Source organism: Triticum urartu, chromosome 1 (genome assembly GCF_003073215.2).
Source record: "Triticum urartu cultivar G1812 chromosome 1, Tu2.1, whole genome shotgun sequence".
Classification (NCBI taxonomy): Eukaryota; Viridiplantae; Streptophyta; class Magnoliopsida; order Poales; family Poaceae; genus Triticum; species Triticum urartu.
The window spans coordinates 141,787,138-141,813,112 of record NC_053022.1 but is presented as its reverse complement, the minus strand read 5'-3'; the positions used below and the strand labels follow the sequence as shown (position 1 = coordinate 141,813,112).

The window sequence follows — 25,975 nt, the reverse complement described above, 5'->3', positions numbered from 1 at the left end:
GAAAGCGCGACTGGAGTCAGTCAGAAGTGTATAACACCAGAAGAAGGTCAGATAATCCTTGATGATATCCACTCGGGGACCTATGGTCATCATGCATCCTCTCGGACCATTGTGGCTAAAGCATACCGAGCGGGATTCTACTGGCCAAGGGAAAATGAAATGGCGAAAGAGATAGTCGACAAATGTGAAGGATGTCAGTTTTACTCCAATATGTCGCACAAACCCGCGTCAGCCCTGAAAACCATTCCACTCGTCTGGCCCTTCCCTGTTTGGGGACTGGACATGGTTGGACCACTGAGAACGGGCAGAAGCGGTTTCACTCATGTGCTAGTGGCAGTCGACAAGTTCACCAAATGGATCGAAGCTAAGCCTATCAAGAATCTTGATGCTTGCACTGCTATCAGTTTCATCAGAGAGTTGATATTCAGATATGGAGTTCCGCACAGCATCATCACTGACAATGGGTCAAACTTCGATTCTGACAAATTCAGAGCCTTTTGCACCTCTCAAGGCACACGAGTCGACTACGCTTCAGTCGCTCACCCCCAGTCGAATGGACAAGCGGAAAGATCAAATGGCTTAATTCTCAAAGGACTGAAACCCCGACTGATGCGCGATCTCAAGCACGCAGCAGGTGCATGGGTCGACGAGCTTCCATCAGTTCTTTGGGGATTGAAGACAACCCCGAACCGATCGACTGGAAGAACCCCATTCTTTCTGGTCTACGGAGCCGAAGCAGTTTTGCCGAGTGACCTGCTTCACAACGCACCCCGAGTCGAGCTCTACTCTGAAGATGAGGCAGAACAAGCCCGGTAGGACGCAGTCGACCTCCTGGAAGAAGAAAGAGAAATGGCCATGATCCGATCGACCATCTATCAGCAAGACTTGCGTTGATTCCATGCCAGAAATGTGAAGAGTCGAGCCTTCCAAGAAGGAGACTTGGTCCTCCGAGTGGATCAGCAGAAACCACACAAACTCGCTCCTACTTGGGAAGGTCCCTTCATAGTCACCAGAGTCCTCCACAATGGAGCGTATCACCTTTATAATGTCAATCGCCAGATTGATGAGCCATGAGCCTGGAATGCGGAGCTGCTCCGCCCCTTTTATACTTGAATTCTCACTCGGATGAGATGTAATAAGAAAAACTCCTGTAGTTTATTTATCAAAGACAAGAGCGTTGTAATTTTCCCAGTGATTGTTATCGTTTTTGTTTGCGTGAGAAATCCCCCCAGTGGGTGGCTTAGCTGCGAATCTGTTTCACCTAAGTTTGTAAAATAATTTCATACCGAGTGGTGAGCCAGCCTCCCACTCGGGGGCTTAGCTGCGAACCCGTTTCGCCTAAGTATTTGAAAATCCTACCGAGTGGTGAGCCAGCCTCCCACTCGGGGGCTTAGCTGCGAACCCATTTCTCCTAAGTGTTTGAAAATCCTACCGAGTGGAGAGCTAGCCTCTCACTCGGGGGCTTAGCTGCAGTCCAGTGCTCGCCTAAATATTTGAAAATCCTACCGAGTGGTGAGCCAGCCTCCCACTCGGGGGCTTAGCTGTGAACCTGTTTCGCCTAAGTGTTTGAAAATCCTACCGAGTGGCGAGCCAGCCTCTCACTCGGGGGCTTAGCTGCAGTCCAGTACTCGCCTAAGTATTTGAAAATCCTACCGAGTGGCGAGCCAGCCTCCCACTCGGGGGCTTAGCTACAGTCCAGTACTCGCCTAAGTATTTCAAAATCCTACCGAGTGGCGAGCCAGCCTCTCATGCGGGGGCTTAGCTGCAGTCTAGTACTCGCCTAAGTTTGAAAAATCCTACCGAGTGGAGAGCGACCCTCCCACTCGGGGGCTTAGGTGCAGTCCAGTACTCGCCTAAGTTTGAAAAATCCTACCGAGTGGAGAGCGACCCTCCCACTCGGGGGCTTAGCTGCAGTCCAATACTCGCCTAAGTTTGAAAAATCCTACCGAGTGGAGAGCGACCCTCCCACTCGGGGGCTTAGCTGCAGTCCAGTACTCGCCTAAGTTTGAAAAATCCTACCGAGTGGAGAGCGACCCTCCCACTCGGGGGCTTAGCTGCAGTCCAGTACTCGCCTAAGTTTGAAAAATCCTACCGAGTGGAGAGCGACCCTCCCACTCGGGGGCTTAGCTGCAGTCCAGTACTCGCCTAAGTTTGAAAAATCCTACCGAGTGGAGAGCGACCCTCCCACTCGGGGGCTTAGCTGCAGTCCAGTACTCGCCTAAGTTTGAAAAATCCTACCGAGTGGAGAGCGACCCTCCCACTCGGAGGCTTAGCTGCAGTCCAGTACTCGCCTAAGTACGAAACACATCCTACTCCGCAAGGACGACGAGGTGCAGGTCGACTGCCACCTTCTCCTTGGGAGCTTCGCCACAAATACAACGTGCGCTCCATCTCAATCCGCAAGGACGACGAGGTGCAGGTCGACTGCCACCTTCTCCTTGGGAGCTTCGCCACAAATACAACGTGCGCTCCATCTCAATCCGCAAGGACGACGAGGTGCAGGTCGACTGCCACCTTCTCCTTGGGAGCTTCGCCACAAATACAGCGTGCGCTCCATCCCACTCCGCAAGGACGATGAGGTGCAGGTCGACTGCCACCTTCTCCTTCGGAGCTCCGCCACAAACACAACGTGCGCTCCATCTCAATCCTCAAGGACGGCGAGGTGCAGGTCGACTGCCACCTTCTCCTTGGGAGCTTCGCCACAAATACAACGTGCGCTCAATCCCACAGGTGCAGGTCGACTGCCACCTTCTCCTTCGGAGCTCCGCCACAAACACAACGTGCGCTCCATCACCGACCCGCAAGGACGACGAGGTGCAGGTCGACTACTACCTTCTCCTTCGGAGCTGCACCACAAATACAAAAGTCGTCTCGAGTGAAGAACGAGTTCCACTCGATGGAGGATTCATGAAGATATTCAACGATAAACCAAGTTCAGATAAATCCTAAAGGTTCCAGACCACAGATCGAAGTGCTCGGGCATTCAGCCCGAAAGAGTTTAACGGTTACAAAAACCACTCGGCATTCCGAGGCAAATTTAAGGTGGGGCATAAAAGTTTGTTCACTCCGCAGGAGGAGGACTGGCAGGCTCGACGAACTCGTCCAGGTCGACGCCGTCGGTGATCCGAGTGGCTGCAGCAATAAAAGTCTCCATAAAAGATCGGAAGTCATGCCTCTGGGTGTTGGCGACCTTGATTGCTGCTAGCTTATCTTGTCGCACCACCTTGCAGTGGACACGAACCAAAGACAGAGCCACATCAGCACCACACCGGGCAGAAGATTTCTTCCACTCCTGCACTCGATCAGGGATCTCGTTAAGTCGAGTCATCAGGGACTCAAGATCATTCTAGAACGTGGCCTCTGGCCAAAGTGTCGTGTCGATCTGTGACGTGGCGACCTTCAGTCGAGCCAAGTAGTCCACAACGCCGTCGATGCGGGATTCCAGTCGGAGCAGATTCATGGCAGTTTCATCTTTCACGGGAGAATTGATTGGGTCCAAACCTGGCTCAATCCGCCCAATCTCCTCCTCGAAGTTCTGGCAAAACTCTGCATTCACGATCCAAGGGTAAGTCAATTTTTGTATGCTGAGTCGACAAAAAAACATCAGTCGGAACAAAATGTATACCTTCAAGCTTGATGAACAACTTCTTGGCAAGGCTCCTCAGATAGCTCTCCAGATCGTCCCTCCTGCGAGCGATGCCTTCCATCTGCTCGTACAGGTTGAGGTTGTCCTTCTTCAAGCGCGTGCACTCCTTGTTGGCTTTGTTCAGGGCAGATTTCATCTTGGTGTTCTCTTCCTCCAATTGGCCGACTGAAGCCAGTTTCTGTTCAGCCAGAGCGGTTCTGTCGTCAGCTTTCTTTTGAGTAGCAGCCAAATCCTGATCCTTCTTCGCCAGAGCTTCTCTCAGTTTTTCTGCAAAGAAATGGTGCTTGATTCAGAAAGAGCAGAAGGGTACTCAAGCCTAAGACAAATCAGTCGACAAGCTCGTCTTACCATTGGCGTCGTCCTTGGCCTTTTGCAGCTCTGTCTTGGCCAATTCCAAGTCAAGGTTTAGTTGGATCTGCTGTTTCTCCAAGTCAGCAAAGCGAGCTCCAAGATCACAAGATTTCTGCAATCAGGGAGGAGAAGTTATTTTACAATGAAAAACGACAAAGACAATAAATACTAAGACTACGGTCGACTGCCCGTAGTCCACCATAGTCTCGGGGACTACACCCAGTGGGTGCACTTTGCGTGCCCCCACCGGTTCTGATCCCACTCGACCGGCCCGCCGGAGTCGAGTGCAGGGAGTAAAAAAAGAGAGAGAAAGAACAATTGCACCGTCAAGAAAGAAGAATTCAGACCATAGAACTCAGACCACAGTCGACTGCCAGCAGTCGACCGCGGTCTCGGGGACTACACCCAGTGGGTGCACTTGGCGTGCCCCCACCGGTTCTGATCCCACTCGCCCAGACCAAGTGGAGGAGATAAACTACCAGTTCGGTTTACACTCGACGCGGCCAGACCAAGTCGAGCGAAAGAATCAAAATACAAAGACTACAGTCGACTGCTAGCAGTCCACCGTAGTCTCAGGGACTACACCCAGTGGGTGCACTCAGCATGCCCCCACTAGTTCAAAAATTCAATCGACGCACCGAGTGGGTGTACAGATGCAAAAAAAATCGGAAAGAGAGTCTTCAGATAGCATATCCTAGCAGAACAAGCGGTGACCAACTAACCTGAACGTTGCTTTAGAGAGCCGAGTTGGCGTCGTAGGCGGCCTGACTGGCGTCCCGCACCGTCTTCATCTTCTCCATCATAATGCCCGCCTAGCGTATGGCTTCCTTGGCAGCATTCACTTCGTCCTCTGGGACATGATGGGTCGCAAAAACTGAAGGTGGGTCGGCAGGGGCTTGAGCAGTCGATGAAGAAGGCAAGGCACTCGACAATGGTACGACGAAGGTAACAGAACCCCGATTGGCATCACCAGCATCCTGAACGACTGGTTTCGCCCTTGGCATCGACTGTGGCACCTTGCTTGCAGGAGCTTGCCTATTTTTCCTCAACAAAGGCCTCTCAGGCTCTTCATCATCATCATCGGGGAGGTCAATAATGTTAGGAGCTGTTCAAAGATCAATCGCCAAAATCACATCACCCAATGGTACACATTGCAGTTGAGTCGACCAAATAAAGGCAGAATGACAGAAATCATACCCAGATTGGAAGTGACCGCATCCTCCATTACCTCATCCTCGTCCCTGTAAGCTGAGGTCCCGGAAGTAGCAGCGCTGCCAGTTGCAAAGTTCGTCTGGTTAAATCAATAAAAAACAAACAGCACGAGGCGTCGAGTGAATACAAAGGGAGACACTCACGCAGAAGCGACGGGGATGTCAATCTTAATCTTCGGCAACGCCTTCCGAGGCTTCTGCTCTGCAACTTTGGGATGCTTTGACGCTTTTTCGATTGGGGTTGGTGAAGAGGTCTGAGGACGCTTTGAAGACTGACCAGCCTGAGCAATCGCCTTTTCACGGGCGCTCGGTCGTTCTTGGTCAAGCTTGGATCGCCTCTCCCTGCGAGGAGGCGACTCGACTTCTTCTTCGTCACTCGGGTCGTCGCTTTCTTCGTCTCCTTCACCGTCAGAATACCATTCGCCATTGTCGCCGCCGCTCGCCTCTTCTTCCAGGTCTTGCTCTTACTCTCCGTTGGGCATTGAATACATTTCGATAAGGGCCTGAAAGAAAGCAGGAAGAATAAAGTCAGTCGACGTAGTATAGACAGCTGCGCGAGTGAATTCAGATTACAATCAAAAGCTCAGAATCGGACCTTTTCTGGTTCATGGGACTGGTCGAATGGAGGAACTCTCCTGGCTCCTCTGGGGTTGTCCTTGAAGGAAATATGCCCTAGAGGCAATAATAAAGTTATTATTTATTTCCTTATATCATGATAAATGTTTATTATTCATGCTAGAATTGTATTAACCGGAAACATAATACATGTGTGAATACATAGACAAACAGAGTGTCACTAGTATGCCTCTACTTGACTAGCTCATTAATCAAAGATGGTTACGTTTCCTAACCATGAACAAAGTGTTGTTATTTTATTAACAAGGTCACATCATTAGTTGAATGATCTGATTGACATGACCCATTCCATTAGCTTAGCACCCGATCGTTTAGTATGTTGCTATTGCTTTCTTCATGACTTATACATGTTCCTATGACTATGAGATTATGCAACTCCCGTTTGCCGGAGGAACACTTTGGGTGCTACCAAACGTCACAACGTAACTAGGTTATTATAAAGGAGCATTACAGGTGTCTCCAAAGGTACATGTTGGGTTGGCGTATTTCGAGATTAGGATTTGTCACTCCGATTGTCGGAGAGGTATTTCTGGGCCCTCTCGGTAATGCACATCACATAAGCCTTGCAAGCATTACAACTAATATGTTAGTTGTGAGATGATGTATTACGGAACGAGTAAAGAGACTTGCCGGTAACGAGATTGAACTAGGTATTGGATACCGACGATCGAATCTCGGGCAAGTAACATACCGATGACAAAGGGAACAACGTATGTTGTTATGCGGTCTGACCGATAAAGATCTTAGTAGAATATGTAGGAGCCAATATGGGCATCCAGGTCCCGATATTGGTTATTGATCGGAGATGTGTCTCAGTCATGTCTGCATTGTTCTCGAACCGTAGGGTCCGCACGCTTAACATTACGATGACAGTTATTATGAGTTTATGCATTTTGATGTACCGAAGTTAGTTCGGAGTCCCGGATGTGATCACGGACATGACGAGGACTCTCGAAATGGTCGAGACATAAAGATTGATATATTGAAAGCCTATGTTTGGATATCGGAAGTGTTCCGGGTGAAATCGAGATTTTACCGGAGTACCGGGAGGTTACCGGAACCCCCCGGGAGCTATATGGGCCTTAGTGGGCTTTAGTGGAAAGAAGAAAGGGGCAGCCCAAGGTGGGCCGCGCGCCTCCCCCCTCCCCTAGTCCTATTAGGACAAGGAGAGGTGGCCGGCCCCCCCTCTCTCTCTTTCCCCCTCGAGGAATCCTATTCCAACTAGGATTGGGGGGGGAGTCCTACTCCCGGTAGGAGTAGGACTCCTCCTGTGCCCTCCTCCTGGCCGGCCGCCCCCTCCCCCTTGGATCCTTTATATACGGGGGCAGGGAGGCACCTCTAGACACACAAGTTGATCCTTGAGATCGTTCCTTAGCCGTGTGCGGTGCCCCCTGCCACCATATTTCACCTCGATCATATTGTAGCGGTGCTTAGGCGAAGCCCTGCGACGGTAAAACATCAAGATCGTCACCATGCCGTCGTGCTGACGAAACTCCTCCCCGATGCTTTGCTGGATCGGAGCTCGGGGATCGTCATCGAGCTGTACGTGTGCTAAGAACTCGGAGGTGCCGGAGTAACGGTGCTTGGATCGGTCGGATCGAGAAGACGTACGACTACTTCCTCTACGTTGCGTCAACGCTTCCACAGTCGGTCTGCGTGGGTACGTAGATAACACTCTCCCCTCTCGTTGCTATGCATCACCATGATCTTGCATGTGCGTAGGAATTTTTTTGAAATTACTGCGTTCCCCAACAGTCCTTGTTTCCGGTGATGCCCGACAGCCACTTCTCCAGTGTGTCGTCATCGACCTCCTCCAGGTGAATCCGAGTGGTGTCGTCAAGACCCGAATACATCCACATCGGATGGTCTCGGGCTTGAAGAGGCTGGATGCGCTGCCGAAGGAAAACCTCCAAGAGATCCATACCGGTGACCCCGTCACGGATAAACTGGACCACTCGTTCGACCAGCACCCTAACCTGCGCCTTCTCCTCCAGGAGCACCTTCAAAGAGGAGGGTTTCCTCACTCGGTCCATGGTAAAAGGAGGGAGGCCAGTCGACTGCCCTAGCGTCGGCTGGTCTTTGCAGTAAAACCAGCTCGACTGCCATCCGCGGACCGAGTCGGGAAGAATCATGGCTGAAAAGGAACTTTTCCCTCTCATCTGAACACCAAGACCCCCACACATTTGAATCACTTGTGTTCTCTCATCACTCGGATTGGCCTTTTTCACCGTCTGAGAACGACAGGTGAAAATGTGCTTGAAAAGACCCCAGTGAGGCCGACAACCCAAGAAATTCTTGCACAAAGACACGAAAGCAGCGAGATACACGATTGTGTTGGGAGTGAAGTGGTGGAGTTGTGCCCCAAAGAAATTCAGAAATCCCCGAAAGAAAGGGTGAGGAGGCAAGGAAAATCCACGGTCGACGTGGGTGGCAAGGAGAACGCGCTCACCCTCCCGAGATTGCGGCTCGGATTCCTTCCCCGGAAGCCGCGCCGATCCATGGGGGATCAGCCCTCCATCGGCTAGGTCGTCGAGGTCTTCTTGGCGGATCGCCGAGCGGATCTAGTCGCCCTGGATCTAGCCCTTCGGCAGGCCGGCTCGCGACGAAGATCCACCCCGACTGGTCGCCTTCCCCTTCGCCTTTGCCGTCGCCTTCTTCGCCCGCTACAGAGCCGCCGTCTTCTCCTTCCCCATCGTCGCCGGCGAGACGCGTACGGAGCGGCGGCGCTGGGGCGAGAGCGAGCGCGACGAAGAAGCCTGAAGAGGAGAAGAGGAAATGGGAACGCACTGTTCAAGAAACCCCGGTCCGACGCCTTATATGAGGTCGCTTCCGAGTGGCTGACTGGTAGGCCCGGACGGTCCTGTCAAATCCCGTAACAATCGCGCGCGCGATACGTGGCGAAAAAGGTGGCGCGGAGATCGAGGCGGCCCCGCCCTATCCCATCCGATTACTGCGGCCTCCCCCGTCCCGCGCGCTTCCCAAAATTTGAATCTCGCGAAATCTGCGGGCAGCAGAAAAGCTTGTCAAACGGAAGATCTCCTCCACACTGTCACTCAGAGCTTTTCAAGTAAAGAAACTCACTCGACAGAAAACTAAGAATGGATCAAGGCGACTGAAAAGGAAGTTGCTGTCATCACTCAGGTTCATTGATCCGAAACAAGATATGCTCATGGCATGAAAAATGCGTCGGAGAAGTTCTCAACTCCTTCCCCACTCAAACCTCGATCCATTCGGGGGCTAATGATGAAGCTATGTACCTAGGGTAGGGTCATGGACCTGTCCTAACTGCCCTACCCAAAGACATCTCTAGAAGAAATCACCTTTCAATCGACTTGGAGGTGTTCCACTCGACAGACTCGAAGACACTCGACCAAGAAGCAATCACTCGACTAAGATCCAACCACTCGACGGCCAGGAGACCTAAAGTCACTCCGCACACTAACGGTCGGTCATTAAGTAGTTTTTATGGTCATCATAGCACTTTATTAGGGGCGTTACCAGTAACGCCCGACCTTAATGTATTTAAAACCCTGCATAACTGAGGGCCGGAGGGGTCTGGCGAACTCTATATAAGCCACCCCCCTCCTCGGTGTAAAGGATTCGCATCCCTGTAAATCATACACGCATAATCTAGTCGACCGCCTCCGGGCTCCGAGACGTAGGGCTATTACTTCCTCCGAGAAGGGTCTGAACTCGTAAATCTCGTGTGCTTACAACTACTTCATAGCTAAGATCTTGCCTCTCCATACCTACCCCCCTACATTATTGTCAGACTTAGAACCACGACAGCGCCCGTGTAGGTCTCCTCTTCTCATGCTCATACAATTGGTGAAGAGCTCACCTTATAAAGAGGTGTATGTCTCACTCAACTTTTAGGGTAGGACCAAACTTTAGTCCCACTCACACCACTCATAAATTATGTATGAATGAGACAAAAGAATTTCAGAATTTTAGTTGGCCTTTGGGCCAAAGGCCTCCTAGCAAATTCCAACACTACCATGCATTTCATCACATGGTACAGTGCACCGTAAAATCTCTTCTTTTTTGTATCCAAGTCAGTTGTGCAAAATGCAAACTTGCTACATCCTGCAAGAAACAAACAAGCAAATGGAAAAATGGAAACAAGGCACTCCGGCATTCCGCGCAAGCGCAGGGCGGCAACAACAGAAGAGGGCAAGTGCAAGTGAGCCAAATACAACTCTGCGATTACTCGCACAAAAAAAAAAACACTGCAATTTTCATGGTCTGCTCCGTTTAAAAGAACTGTTGTGGCATGCTGGAACTAGAGATCCACATTCAATTCGAGGCAAAAGTTGTACTGCATCTCAGATTCCTTCCAATATCAACACAAGGCTGTGCAGGTCAAAAGGCTAGCCGGTGCAGTTGCAGTAAGTATATTTCTTCAGGAGGTGAAGGAAGAACTGTCAGCGATGCTGATTTTCTTTTTCGGGGTCAACGAGGAATCTTGCTTAATCAAGCGCTAAAAGCAACCCCAAAGGGACGACTCAAACGGACGCTAATTTTGTTTGTTTTTTATCCGTTTGGGTCGCCCGTCCGCTTGTCCGCATCCGCTTTTTCGTTTGGATCGGTCGATGTGCCCAACAAAAGCCAGACCCATTTTGTGCATATCTGTGTCGGCATTCAGTCAAATACCTGATGGGCGAGCTCCCGCGCGACCTCATCCTGCGCCCGCGAGCTCACCTCCGCCGCCTCGCCCGCGAGCTCCCGTCCGCAGCTCGCCGAGCCCGTCGCGCATGCCCCACCCCCGTTTTGCAGCTTGCCGCGCCCGCCCTGCAACTCGGTCACACCCCCGCTAGGTCGCCTCCGTCGACATCCGTGCTCCGGTCGCGCGCTCGCACCAGCACATGCATGCAAGCAGCCGCCCCGCGCGTAGACATCACACGCAGATCACGAGCAGCTTCATGTCAAGAGGCTCCGTGCACAGCTTGATGCCAGCATCCAATGATTGTCTGACTAGCATCCGACGAGTATCTGACCTGCATCCGACGAGCTTCCAACCAACAGCCGTGCAGCCTCGCCCCGCGCCCAGCCCCGCAACTCCCGCACCACCGCGCCCGCACTCCGTCGCATGCGCCTCGCCGGCTTTGCAGCAGCTCTCGTCCCGGCCGCGCACCGCACGCCACCCGCGCTGCGTGCCCCTCCCCGCAGCTTCGGCCCCGTGCCACTCGTGCCCGAGCTCCGCCCGCAGCAGCTCGTCGGGGCTGCAGTAGCTATCGCCCCGGCAGCGCACCGCACGCTACCCGCGTTGTACGCCAGCAGCAGCTCGTGCCTCGCCCACGCCCCGGCGAGGTCGTCGAGAGCATGGGGTCGCGCATGTTCTCGCTGTGGAGGTGCGCCGCCTGCGCGGCGAGGTCGTCGAGAGCATCCGCTTGCCCTGGCGTTGCCCCGGCTCCGGTGCTTCTCCGGCGCTGCCCCCTTGCTCCCTGCTATCTCGCGACGGAGGCCGAAGCGGCCGGTGGCGGGGCACTGTTGGGTGGATGGGAGAAAGAGAAAAGGAGGAGAGAGACGGGAATGGGATGGGTGGGTGGCTGATAGATGGGCCAATGCTCCCATGCAGCGGACGGAGGCGGACGAGGAGGCCACAGAAAGCATTCGTTTTGTGTCCGTCGTGGATCCAAATATGTCCTAAATTTGAGATAAAAATGGGTCTGAACGGACACGAAACGGACAACGGACGAACACTGTGTTCGTTTGGATTAACTCGTTAGGTCAATTTTTGTGTCCGAATGAACCAAACGGACAAAATGGGTCGCCTTTGATCTAAACGCATCCAGATCACGGTCCGTTTGGTCGACGGGGAGCGCGGTAATTACTGCACCACGCAATGCAGGAGACACGATCGATGGACGGTGGAAACCAAGAACTGTGGGCGCTCGGAACCATGCGGGGATCCTCACCAAAGTCCATGGCGTCCGCGATTAACAAACCATTTAACGCGGCGTCGTCGTCTCTGGACGGCTAAATACTGTCGGTGCTAAAATTATGGGCGGAGCACCGTCGCCACTACTGGTTTGTTTTCTTTTCCATGGACGGCGAAACGAAAGCCGGCCTTAATTGGATTGGATTGCTCTCTTCTGCAAAGCAAACTGATGCACTGCACTGGAGTGCAACAAAGATCATCGCTGCCGTTCTCTCGTTGGTCGCATTCCGAACGTGATCATCTCGCGAGATGAAACATCCGGGAGCAAATAGCGGGGGTGAGTTCGTGCCTTCCGTTCCACACTTTTCTGTACCCTTCTTTCCCAAGCTATGATGGGCGATTGGCCGAGCAATCATCATGTGTACGCACGCACCTTTAGTAGTTACAGTATCTCTCTGCCGAACATCATTTCACTCAGAAACCTTTTGCTCATCAGTTTGATCAGCACTCAAGCTCATCGATCGGCACGGCTGCAAACGGAATAACCGGACGCTTTCTACAGAGCCCACATCCCAATCACTTGTACATGCTGCAGTTAGCGAGCCGTTGAGGAATGAAAGGCCGGTAACCTTCCCTTGTCCGCTTCCAGCGGCCGGAATCTCACGGTCAGACCACGCTCCCACTTTGCCCCCGCCACCTTTGCTGGTCGTCAAGTGAACCTTTTTCGCGATCTCTAGCGGCGAGCGGTACAAAGCGCGGCTAAAGGTGTTGGCGTCACCCAAGATGTGAATAAAAACTAGTCTACCAACAGGACTTACGCCTTTCCTTGTACAGGTAGGTGGGTGTCAATGGCAGCCGCGATACGACTCGATTGCGCGGCACGACGGGGGATACGGCCGGTGTGGTGGCTGGCCATGAACCGTCGTGCGTGGATAGGGATGGGGGTGGTGGAGTTTATGGAGGTAGCCAAACATTCAATAATTTTCTAGCGTAGCGCCTACCTGGGGAGAGTGTTAGTGCTGCCCCTCTACTGCGTGCCCTGCCGTATGATTATGATGCCTTCTTCCCTTTGACTCTAACCCTCAGCCCTGCCCAGATGAACATGGGAGAGAAACTTATAATGCTAGTACTAGGAGGAATCTTGATGAGTTCCTGTTTTTTTTTCTTAGTATTGTCTCTGTTTCATAATGTAGTGTTCACAATTTTTTTAAGGATAAAAATTTATAAAGTTTAACCAAGTTTATAGGATATACGTCTAACATCTAAATAAAAGCAAATGCATATCAATAAATCATACTCCCTTCATTCCACAATGTAGTGCTTACTCTATCCTCGTGCTTCAACTTTGACCGTAAATTAAACTATCAAGACCGATTGCGGCGGGAGCAAAAATTATATCAGTGAATTCGTATTCGAAAGAAGTTTTTAATTATATAATTTTTTCTCCCGTCGCAGTTGGTCTCCTTGGTTAAATTTATGGTCAAAATTGGACCTCGGGAAGCGCGGGCGCACTATATTTTGAAATGGAGTGAGTATGGGACATGCTTCCACACTGTATATATGGCACTGTAGTTTATAAATAGTTTCCTTCGTAAACATGATCAAAGTTCATAAAGTTTGTTTTTTTCATAAAAGTTATAAACACTACAAAACAGATGGGATTGTAGGTATAATTTTTTGGAACAAGTTTTTTATTATTATCATTGAAACAAGGATTGTAGGTATAATAGTAGTACTAGCGAGTGCGCCGCTATCCTCTACTGTGCGTACAAGAAAAATATTGAGTTTGCACATGGAGACGCATGTGTGTATGTGCTTTTCCAACAGGGACGAAATAGTTTTTGTCCCCCTTAACGGCTAGTGGATTACGGTTAAGAAGAAGGTGATAACATATCCCTTCCGTGTGAGTCGTGGCTGTCACCAGGTGACACAAGCCCTCACAAACCCACCAGGCAAGCAAGGCATGTGTTCCATGTCTCGCTACCTTCCCATCAAAGCCACGTACAGTACAACCTAAACAAACAAATCTCCATTCATCCTTCCTTCCTTCCCATAGCTGTTTTTTTCATAGATCATAGGCCACCCACCGAGAGGAGAAAGGTGTTTTTTAAACAAGGCGGCATAATTACCACCACGTACCCTCGTAGTAGGAGTAGTAGTAAGTTGTAATCCATGTGCCCTGCTATATAACAATCCCCTAAGCACTCTCTTTTAGCCGTCCAATGCCCGCTCCCCCCTCTCTCCCTCTCTCTTCTTTCTCCCGCACGCACGCGCGCTGTTTGGTGAGAGGCCAACTTTGGTGGTGACCATGGAGAGGACGCCGTCGTCGTGGTGCATCCTCCTGTGTCTGGCCGCCGCTTCGGCGGCGGCGGCGGCCCCGCTGCCGCAGTACTACAACGCCATATTCAGCTTCGGCGACTCCTTCTCCGACACGGGCAACTTCGTCATCATCAACTCCGGCAAGCTGCCCAACATGCCCAAGTTCCCGCCGCCCTACGCCCGCTGCTCCAACGGCCGCCTCGTCATCGACTTCCTGGGTACGTGCTCGCCTGCTCTGCTCGGCCGTCGATCGATCGGATGTTTGTTTACACGTGAGTTGCTGAACCGGATGGATGGATGGCTGGATTGATTGATGTGTGCGTGCGTGCAGCCGAGGCGCTGGGAGTGCCGCTGCTGCCGCCGTCGGCGAACAAGGGCACCAACTTCAGCCAGGGCGCCAACTTCGCGGTGATGGGCGCCACGGCTCTGGAGCTCAAGTACTTCCGGGACAACAACGTGTGGAGCATCCCGCCCTTCAACACCTCCATGAAGTGCCAGCTCGAGTGGTTCCAGGAGGTCAAGGAGACCGTCTGCTCCTCCCCGCAAGGTATCGTAATTAGCGCCGCTAGTAAACAAGGAGTTTTCTTGTCCGTTTCTTGTTGAAAACGAAAAACCAAAAAGGAACCGACGAACTCAACAATCTGCAGAGTGCAAGGAGTTTTTCGGCAAGGCGCTGTTCGTGTTCGGCGAGTTCGGCGGCAACGACTACAGCTTCGCGTGGAAGGCGGAGTGGAGCCTGGACAAGGTGAAGACGGAGATGGTGCCCAAGGTGGTGGAGTCGATGATCGGCGGCGTCGAGGCGGTCCTCGACGAGGGCGCGCGGCACGTGGTGGTGCCGGGCAACCTCCCCGCCGGCTGCATCCCCATCACGCTCACCATGTACGCGTCCGAGGACCGCAGCGACTACGACCCGCGCACCGGCTGCCTCAAGAAGTTCAACAGCGTGGCCCTCTACCACAACGCCATGCTCCGCATCGCCCTCGACCAGCTCCAGCGCCGCCGCCCGGACGCCCGCATCATCTACGCCGACTACTACACCCCCTACATCCAGTTCGCCCGCACGCCTCACCTCTACGGTCAGCCGATCACCTCCCTTTTCCTCCTTTGATTTCATTGATCCCTACTTGCTTCCTGGTGCTGCTAGCGTGTGGGTGCTCTGCTCTCCTCTGTTTCAATGGGGAATGGGGCACCGGCCACCTTTGTGGGTGTTAGTTCCAGGTTCAGCCTCTCAGGGCTGGTCACGCGCTAGCATGTCAGTTCCACACAGAAGACCGGCGCGAGTGGTGAGCTTCCACCGTCCTTTTGCTAGTTTTAGATGAGTGGCGTCGCGCGGGGATCTCGGGCTAGGGCCAGGGCAACAAGGCAAGGCTGGTGTTCCTTCCCAGGAGTAGGACAGTGGGGAGTGATGGCGTTGTAGATACGCCTGTGTCAGAGGCCAGAGCAACATCGTTGTGACTTCACCTGCCAACACGCGACACGCAGCACGCACGCATAGCTGTTCCTCACGGCTCACGCACTGCTGGTGCTATCTGCTAGCTAGCTTGGCACAACACTAACACCGGGTTCCATCCGTGCTCAGGCCAACCTGGCACTGCATCGGCTTAATCTCCGCCCCATTATTAGGGACACAAATGCCATCTGCTCTACCTCACTGAACCACGTAGTATACCTGATGGTCTTAGTACTTTTTTTTTGAGGGAGTGATGGTCTTAGTACTAATTAACACGTCGCACGCTCACTCATCACGCAAAGACAACTTTAGGTACAAACAAAAGCATAGAGCACAAAGAACAGGACAGAGTATTTACTTCAAGGGGTGTAGCTAGGTCTAGGTCAACTGAGATTTAGCCAAGTCTCAGTCAAGTGACATAGTATATAAAACAAAACAAAAACCAGAAAGAAATTTTTGCACGGATCTCCATGTAGGATCGAATGAACATAGCATTGACTGAGACATAACCAATTCTCAATCGACTGAGACTCGGTAAAACTGTCACTCTAATAACGAGATATGTGGCGAATTGCAGGGTACAAGAGGGGAGCCCTAAGGGCGTGCTGCGGTGGCGGAGGCCCGTACAACTACAACATGAGCTCGTCGTGTGGGCTGCCCGGTGCCACGGTGTGCGACGACCCCGACGCGCACGTCAGCTGGGACGGCATCCACCTCACCGAGGCGCCCTACCGCTTCATCGCCAACACCTGGCTCAAGGGCCCCTACGCGTACCCGCCCCTCGCCAGTGTCGTCCGCGACGACATGGTCTATTAACTTAACTACTGTTATTAACACAAACACACACGATGATCCTTCATCCATGACTAAACTACACCATACGTCCGTCCGCTTTCTCTCTCTACGTGTGAACCACGCCTTCATACAATCCCGTGTGCGTGTTTTGGTTTGTAATATGCTTAGCAAGTTATACATTGGCCGTGTCACGGGAAGGTGACCTCCAATCTTTTTGACGCCGGATTGGCTGGCGCCTCTACTGTCTTGATCTGAGTTGGGGACATTGTAATCGTTGGTTGTATATTGGCAAGTAAATCGATTAGGTTTTTGCTGTTGTTGTTGTGTCGGCTGTAAATTGTGAAATGTGTTCTCCGTGTTACCAATGATGAACAAGTCCCTTCTTCGAAAAAAAATAACAAACATTTTCGGAGAACACGAACAAAAAATTAAATTTCAAAATATTTTTTCAGGAATGCGAACAAAAGATGAAATCAAACAGGTGTTCTAAATTTTTCCCAAACATTTTTTAAATTTGTGAACATTTGTTTTCTTAAAAGTTAAATGGGAACATTTTTGAATTTCCGAACAAAATCCAATAGGTGCGAGCATTGTCGTCGTTTAGTTGGGCAAGGCCCGAGAATTTTTCTTTCTTTTCTATGTTTTCATTTTTCATTAATTTATTTTCTCCTTTCTTTTCTATGTTTTCATTTTTCTTCTTTTTTCATGAATTAATTTTTTTCTCCTTTTTAAACTTTATTTTTTAACCTGTTCCAAAAATTGAAATACCAAAATAACATTTTTAAGTAACTGTTCTAAAATTATGATTTTAAATTATTTTTTCCTTTAAATATTTATTAAATGCTTTTAGAAAAAAACATTTGCTATTTTCAATTTTATCATTTTGTATTTATTAGTTATGCTAAAAACTTAAAATGACAATTAGTACCTATATAAGTTATGATTTTAAATACCATTTTCCTTCACACCTAGCATGGATGCCTACATGGGCACGCTACGTTGAACATGGTGTTTTTTTGGACATTCTTGAAATGATCCCAACTTTTGCGAGCAGGTGGCGTGCCCATGGTAGTCATCTATACCCCCAATATTTTTTTCATGGCCTTGTATGACCAATTCAAGGCACCAAGCAAATTTGGTTGGGTTTTCGATAAGTGTTGCATTTTCTAGAGTTTTCTCGGTAAAAAAAAAGTCGATAAATGGTTAGACATGCCGCAACCTGCATATGTGCTGGAAGTCGTTCAAACCTGCCATGAATGCCTACCACGGGCATGTCCACCTAGTGGAAGAATTTAGGGTAATTTCAACGATGTCCATAAAAACACCATGTTCAACGGAGGGTGTTCAGGTTGGCCAGAAGGGTCCGTCTGAGAGCTCGTGGTTTTTTGACATCCTTAAAATGGCCTTAATTTTTCATGATCTTGTATGACCAATTCAAGGCACCATGAAAAATTGTGTTTGTTTTCGACAATTTTTATATTTTTCTAGAGTTTTCTCAGTCAGAAAACACGGAAAAAAGGCTGGACGTGTCGCAACTTGCATACGATGTCAAAAATTGTTCAAACCTGTCATGGATGCCTATGAGGGACATGCCCACCCAATGGCAAAAAGTTGGATCATTTCAAGGATATACAAAAATAGACCATGTCAAACAAAGTTGCTTCGGGGAGGGGGGGGGGACAGAAGGCTCCGTCTGAGAGCTTGTTGTTTCTCGATATCCTTGAAATGACCCCAATTATTTTCAAGGGCCTCATATGACCAATTCAAAGCATCATGGCAAGTTGTTTTGGTTTCGACAAGTTATACATTTCCTGGAGTTTTCTCGACGAAAAGAGGACAATTAATGGCAGAACATGTCGCAACATGCGTACGTTGTTAGAAGTCATTTAGACCTGGTGGGGATGCCTAACATGGGTATTCCCACTTGCTTGCAAAAATTAGGTTAGTCCTGATATTTTCAAAGAAATACCATGTTCAATGAAGGGTATTCAGATAGGCCAGAAGGATCTGTTTGAAAGCACCTCATTTCTCGACATCCCTTAATTGACCCTTTTTTTATGGTCTTGTATGACCAATTCAAGGCATCATGCCAAATTATTTGGGTTTTGTCGAGTTTCACATTTCTAAAGTTTTCTCGGTGAAAAAAGGACGATTAATGGCAGAACGTGTCACAACGTGCATACGGTGTTGGAAGTCATTCAAACCAGGCATGGATGCCTAAAATGGGCATGCCCACCTGCTTGCAAAAGTTGGGATCTGTCCTGAGATTTCCAACAGTTGGATCAATTATCCATAGTCCTAAAAACACTAGTTTAGATGAGTGTATTTATAATTTCCGATCATTATCAATCAGCATGAGCATTTTCTTTTGTCCTGAAAATTTCATGAAAGTTGCCAACAATTTTGGAATTTCAAAATGTGCATGAAAATTTTACAAACTAGAATACTTTTTTCTAAAATTGTAAACAAATTTCCAAAAAATTATGAAAATTTTGAACAAAAATTGCAAACCACGTACTTTAAAAAAATTATCAACTTTTTTGAAACCATAAATTTCTTAAATTTGTGAACAAAACAATCGACAACAAGAACGTTTTCTAAAATTCTAGAACAATTTTTAAAATTGCAAAGAATATTTGAAAACAAGAACATTTTCTGTTATGCCAAACAATTTTTTATTTTTGAAAAAAGTTTCACAAAGAATAATAAATTTAAAAAGTAGAAAAATGAATAAACAAAAGGAGAAGAAAAATGAAAAAAAATGAGAATCAAAAAATGCTCAGGCCCTAGAAAATAAGAAATGTTTTCAGAAAATGTTAGTAAATTTGAAAAAATATTCGTAAACTTGAAAAAATGTTTCTGTTTTTCGAATAATGCTCAAAAATTAGGTTTGCATGCTGAAAAATATATTCGGAAAATTTAAAAATTCTTCATAATTTCAAGATTTTTTTTAAAATTGATAAATTATTTGACTTTTTGAAAAAATTCTTACACTTTCAGAAAAATATCCTTGAAGTTTGAAAAATATTTACAAAATCAAAATGTTTTTCCGAAAAAAATGTTCTCAAATTTGGAAAAAAGATCGTGTTTCCAAAAGAAGTTCAAATTTTGAAAAACATTTCGTATTTTTGAAAATATTCATGTTTTCAAAATATATTTTGATGATGAAAAAACACATTAGTATTTTTGAGCTATAAAAAAACACTTTAGCTACAATACCCCCTGTCAAATAATCTCGATACACTACAGTGTGTTCTATTCGTGCTAGAGTGTCTGCCCCTTTGTACAGTACTAATTTCGATCTGCTACAGCATTTATATAAAAAATACTCCTACGGTGCGACCATTCTCTGTGATAATATACCACGCTAGTTATGTATAACCAAGTTGTGTTTGTCCTGGTGGCTATTAAAGTACTCCCTCCATCCTTGAAAGAGTGTATTTTTAACTTTGTTAGAAAGTCAAACTTTTCTACGTTTGACCGTATTTATACAATAATAGACCAACATTTATGCCATCAAATTAGTAGCATTAGATTCATGATAAAATATATTTTCGTCATATGCCTATTTGGTTTCACAAGCATTGACATATTTTTCCATAAACTCGGTCAAACTTTGAGATAGTTTGAGCCCAATAAAATTGGAAGTACACTCTTTAAAGGAAGGAGGGAGTATACAACTGCAGAAGGTCCTGGGTTCGAAGCCTGATATTTTTTTTGATTTTCGATCCATGCTACAGTAAATACTAATGGGCCGGCCCAAGGCGGACACAGAACGTAACAGATCTCCGTGACGTATTTTCTAGAAAGATTATCCTTTATTATGAAGGGGTAAAGATAGATCTCGTCCATTGATGTATTTAGGGGATTGTACCGAAGCAAATATTATTTTGTTATCGAAAATTATAAACCAACGGACTTTTACGGGCCTATTACGTGGTCTGTTTCGTTAACTAATCTCCACCCCCACCCCTGATTTTCGGATTGTCTCAAAAAAACCCTGATTTTCAGGGATGTGGGCCCCGCATCATGATTTTCTCCAATCAAAAGGTCCCAGCTAAGCCCGTAAAAGCCCATGCTTATTTGCCCATGCGTGTAGCAAAGCTCTTTTCTTATTCACGTCCATTGTGAGCTTAACGAATTAATCGAGCTAGCTCGAGTTACATGAGTCGAGCTGAGTTTATTATGTTAACGAGTCAAGCCAAAGCTAACTCGAATTCTAACGGGTCGAGCTGAGTTTATTATGTTAATAAGTTTATTATATTACCGAGCTCTAACGGGTCGAGTCATGCTGGCTCGACTCGAATTCCACCCCAAGTGAACGGTTTAAGAAAAAGAAAAATATGGTAAATCAAAATATATGTTTGAAACATGTACATATGATTTCAGTGGGCTATTCAACTTCAACAAAAAGTAACGGCAGGGATCAATAGGCGTGCCATGAACAAGTTCAGGCAGGTCATAATCGATATCAAGCTATCGGAGGGCCCCCCTGATTGGGTGGCGATTTACATTTGCACTGTGTTACAAAAATATCCATGACAATATTGTTACACGTGAAAAGATATTCAGATATTTTTGGAACTTCTAATGCCCTCCTCAGGGTTTCAAAATTACCAGGAGCAGCAGTGCCGAAAACCACTTGTTTCTCAAAAAGGAAAATAGCTACTGCATGTCATGAAGACATGAAAGTATCAAACAGGAAAAAGAACACAACAAAAATAACAGCTTGATTTCCATCTTCCGCTTTTGATCAGGGTATTATCACAAGTACGGAGAATCCATGTGTTGACCATCCCTCTCGTCACCAAGCATCATCATTGGATCTAGACCAAGATCGGGGCGTGGAAACAGTAATTTGAGACGAAAAGCATCCACGCCATTTAGATAGTATCTATACAGCCTCTTTGCTCGGATAAAACCTAGGCGGCCATACAGAGCGAGGGCACCCTTGTTTGTAACCTCTGCTTCAAGCGTCACCTGGATTGCACACGAGTCAGATGTCAAATACTCTAATCGTTCACACTGTTAAGGCAAATAGCTTATTCTGGTAACTGCAGGACAATCAAGGGACTGCATGAGTCAGATGTCAATCCTCTTTCCCTTTTTTCTTTACAAAGAGGATATGAACCACATCCATAGCCAAAACAAATAGACAACGAACACAAAAGTAGGATATATATAATAGCTGATATGTTTCTCAGATGACAAAATATCAAAAACGAATTAAATGTTAGAAAAGACGGACCAACAGAACTGTAGTATAATTACCTCCTCACAACCAGATTCCATCATTACCCGAATGGCTCTAGTAACCAGCTCAGTTGCTGTAGCATGAGGAAATACAGGTTAGATCAGCCTAATATACAACATAACACATTAAACTGTAAGGTAAAAAGTATGACGATTCCTATGGAAGGAGATAAACTGGAAGGCTGAAATTGCAAGGAGTTGACAAAGATTATGGGACGCCGCATTACTACATTACAATATTTGAAGTACTAGACAACTGAGCATCTTCGTTATATTTAGCAACAATGCACTGATATCTGATTTGTCAGAGATTGAGCTACCATATGAAATCCATTTAGTCCAAAACAAACTCAACGTATGAAGAATGGTGCAGAATATAACTTCAGTATGTAACACCAGATAACCAACAACGTTTGCTAAGTTCTTGCATAAATAATAATGCACATAGCGGTTGCAACTAATGACATCACAATAGCACTTAACGAACGGACATTATATAGATCAAAAGAAGGCAGCACAAAAAGCAATTGTCAAGAAAGAAACCTAGCAAGGCTAGCATAGACATGTCAATCATCAAGAAATAAACATAGTATCCAAGAACTAAGCAAATAAATACGCCTTTCTTTCTGCAAATGAAGCAGACCCAAAGTTAAACAAGCACAATAAAATACTTAACATAGCTGTTTCATTAAAGGGCAGCCCGGTGAACGTAGCTAGCTGTTTCTTTCTATAAAAAAAAGCAAATAAACAAATGCATTAGAAGATCCTACTCATAAATAATGGACTAACATTAATAAATTCTACAACACAAGCAACATATTAAAACTGTGCCCAGCACCAGTCAGACCACCAGAGTTCGACGACTTCCATCGGCTAGAATTTATTCCCCACCTCTATCTCTACTACTAAAAGCGCGAGTTCTAATTCTTCTAAAGCCACCAAAAATAGTGCACCCAGAACAAACCACACCCTGATCTAATCTATCTAATTAAATCTAAGAGTTGATATTGCTTCTGTGGTCTGCCATCCAATCCAAGGGCTCATATTCAATGTTCTCCCACAGCCCCACGCGCGTCCAGCCCCAGTCACGTAGCCACCACCTCCCTCACACAATCCTCCCTTAATTAATAGCATATATCCAATATCCATGCTAGCACTAACCAATTAATTATATCCTACAAAAATATCAATGTGTAATTAAGATCTTGTCAAATATTAGTGTGCGATGCAATTAATATATTGCCTAATATGCACATGCACGATTAATGTGCAATGCACGTTAATATTATATTAACGTGCATTGCACATACACGATTACTAGTAGTGACTGGTGTCTCAGTCGTTCTTCTTTAGACAATGCCAACAGGTGCTAGTGACTGGTTGGTTGTATGTTTTTCTCATATTGAAACTAACAGCAGATAAAAGGATTCTTTGGACAAGAGCAGGAAAACTGTGCTAACCCAACATGTTTGTATTACAATACTAAGCCAAATGTAGTTCTATAATGCAAGGTAAACATGTAAAGTGATCAAGAAAAAAAAAGGTGAATTTGGAGAAAGATAACTCATGTTAGTCATAATAACTAATGAAGCGAACTTACGCAAACACAACAAAGAAAAGGAACATGATCTCACAAAAACATAAGAATATCAAGGACAACATACGGATTCCCTCTGTTTTCTGCCGGTAACCCTTAATAACCGACCAAATCTAGTTTCTACGTAATCAATAGGTAGAGCTCCTATTGGTTGTGCGAAATAAAGCATATGGTACTCCAAGAAAGATGGTTGGTTGTTACATAGAAAAAATAACTCCGCCACTCCATACTTGTTGGCCAAAATGGGACCAAAAAAGGCACCTTATCCTGAGTCTGTAAGTTAGTTAAGTTATTTATTTAACTAGCGTAATGCCCGCACATTGCTACGGGTATTATTAGATTGTTTAGTGACTTTATTATGTTGAAATGTTTATATAAGAAATTGCATGTTTTTTAAGCATAGAGTTGCAAAGTTCAAATTTTGTCCAAGTGCGTAAATAAATTAGAATTTTAAATTTAAGTACATTAGTTTTCTGGCACAGTTTCAATGGTCACATCTTCTGGGAAGTTAAAAACTGTTTTTTTAATGTGTTAATCTAACAATTATTATGCTTCTTTTTATTCTTTTGTAATGTCTTTCTGCTAAGAGACATCATTTCGCCAGCACACCTTTTCACCAAGGGATGTGTCTTTCCACAAAGAGAAATCCTTTCACCAGGGGGTGTGTCATTTAACCGAAGGACATGACTGTTCGTAGGCCCTAACTGTCAAGATACAACAGACTTGATTGATCCTCTATATAATCTAAAGACTGGTCCTTTTAGGGTCATGTGTCTAATAATGGATACTGCATTAGGAGTCACTTTTAGAATAAAGAGGGACAAGGATTGCAGATGCATGCTGGGAACATGCAGCATGTCAGTCATAAATCGGTTCAGTTGCAGAGCACATCACATTCAGAAATTACAGTGCTTCTTTTGAACACAATCGGAAGCAAAGAGAAAATGTTTCCTTTTCAGATGGACGAATGAGATAAAATCTAACTGCAAGCATAAAAATTGCTCCAATTCAAACAAAATAAATGAAACAACCAGAGAACTTTGGACATTTTTCACAGTAAGCACAATGCCTATCCCTAATAAAATACTAAATGAAACAAGGCAAAGAGCGCCTTGCAATGAATCAAATGCTTATGTAACAACACTAAACCTGACGTTTCTTTTGGGAAGCAATAACCATTAATTGTGTGTTCCTACTATAGGATTCAATATTGCAACCTTGCAAAAACATAAAAAACGAAAACCACACCCTTATACGAGAGTGAACAGAGTCTTAGCAGTTACATACACTGGACAAGATGAAACCCTTGAAGTAAAACTATACACAAGTAAGATCTCTACGACTAGCAAACTCAGTAAGAAAGATTGTGTTTCCATAAACCTTACTAAGTCGATACTGCCACCCTTAGACATACATAGCAAGATTCTAAGATCACACATCGCCTAGCAACAATTGATGAACTATAGCAGAAAATTAAAGGATTTTTTATAAATATAAATCTAATAAACTCACCGATTCCTCGTCCTCGGTAGGGCTTGAGGACGACGAGCATGGCGATGTACCCCCTGAAGGCGCCTCTGTGCTCCCCCATCTTGCAAACCACTGTCCCCACGCACTTACCATCCTTTGCATCAAACGCCTTCGGACGAATCCCCCGGACAAACCAAGAAACCATCAAGAATATACCAAAGCCACATACTTTCAGCAGCGTGAGAGGTAGAGTGCAAAGAGAAAGTAAAGGCGTACGAGCAAGGTGAGCTGTGGCCAGAGGTAGACGAAGTAGCGGTAGGTGAAGATGGAGTAGGGTTCGCTGAGCTCCGCGTCCACCAGCGACATCACCAGTGGGAGGTGCTGCTCACCGCCGTAGCTAACGTACGCAATCTCCGCTCCGCCGCTGGAGGAGTCGCGGCGCTCTACGGGCGCTGTGCCCTGCATCACAGCCGCAGACATAGGTCGCCGGAGGACGAGCGAAGATCGGCGGCGGGGACGGATAGCTAGGTGAGAGGGAGTCAGCGGCCGGCGTAGGCACGCACGGGCTAGTGGACAAGCCCGTGGCCTACCCAAACTTTAGCCCGAAAGGATCTGGGCCAACTTTCTGTGTAGGTTAAACCCGTTATCAAATTAAAATGTTCAGGTGTGCCCAAACGGAGTCAAAGCCCATATCAGAACTCCTCTTTCACGAGAGACACAGTTTTTTCATCCGTTTTTTTTAAAGTTCGTCAAAACCTATTAATACGGGATCTTGTTTTGAAGATCTCGACGCAAGGGATCCAACGGTGAAAACGGTTTGAGATTTGAACACACGATCTAGGAGATAAAACATTTTAAATAAACGGATCTATGAAAAAAAACTCCCAGGTTGCGACAAGTGACGTACATGTTATGCGCCACTTGTCACAATCTAGAAAGGTGAAAGTGATCTTTGGAAGGAGTATTCCTCAATTAGTGATTTTGCGTGCACCCTGCTTGCTAGACTATCTGGGTTGCTGATCTATTTCTTTCCTTTTTCAATTATCCTTTTAGTTTTCACTTTTTTCTATTTTTCCTGAACTTCTTTTTACAGATTTTGAACTTTTTTCAAATTTGTTTCAAATTCATGAACTTTTCCAAATCTATGACCTTTTTTAGTTCATGATCATTTTTCTTTCAAATTTGTGAACTTTTTTTTCAACTCCCTTAACGTTTTTGTTTTTCCATTCTTTTCAAATTCACGAACTTTTATGTATTTTGATATTTTTAAATCCGTGGACTTTTTTTTTGTATTCTTGAACTTTTTTGCAAATCCATGAATTTTCTTTCCCATGAACATTTTTCTAATCCATGAAATTTTCCATTC

At 46.6% G+C, this 25,975-nt stretch overlaps 2 protein-coding genes across 2 annotated transcripts; one reads left to right on the top strand and one right to left on the bottom strand.

Moving 5' to 3' along the window:
• The first annotated feature begins 13,931 nt into the window (after nt 1–13,931).
• On the top strand, nt 13,932–16,605 carry LOC125551963 (GDSL esterase/lipase At1g28580-like). Its single transcript, XM_048715391.1, has 4 exons — nt 13,932–14,262; nt 14,376–14,591; nt 14,692–15,120; nt 16,072–16,605. The coding sequence occupies exons 1-4, from the start codon at nt 14,034–14,036 to the stop codon at nt 16,308–16,310; spliced, it is 1,113 nt and encodes a 370-aa protein (XP_048571348.1). The 5' UTR covers nt 13,932–14,033; the 3' UTR covers nt 16,311–16,605.
• Nucleotides 16,606–20,719: 4,114 nt separating this feature from the next.
• On the bottom strand, nt 20,720–25,188 carry LOC125551956 (N-alpha-acetyltransferase MAK3). The gene is made up of 4 exons (XM_048715383.1): nt 24,886–25,188; nt 24,652–24,778; nt 21,561–21,616; nt 20,720–21,269 (listed from the first exon to the last, which is right to left on the bottom strand). The coding sequence occupies exons 1-4, from the start codon at nt 25,087–25,089 to the stop codon at nt 21,054–21,056; spliced, it is 603 nt and encodes a 200-aa protein (XP_048571340.1). The 5' UTR covers nt 25,090–25,188; the 3' UTR covers nt 20,720–21,053.
• Nucleotides 25,189–25,975: the final 787 nt, after the last annotated feature.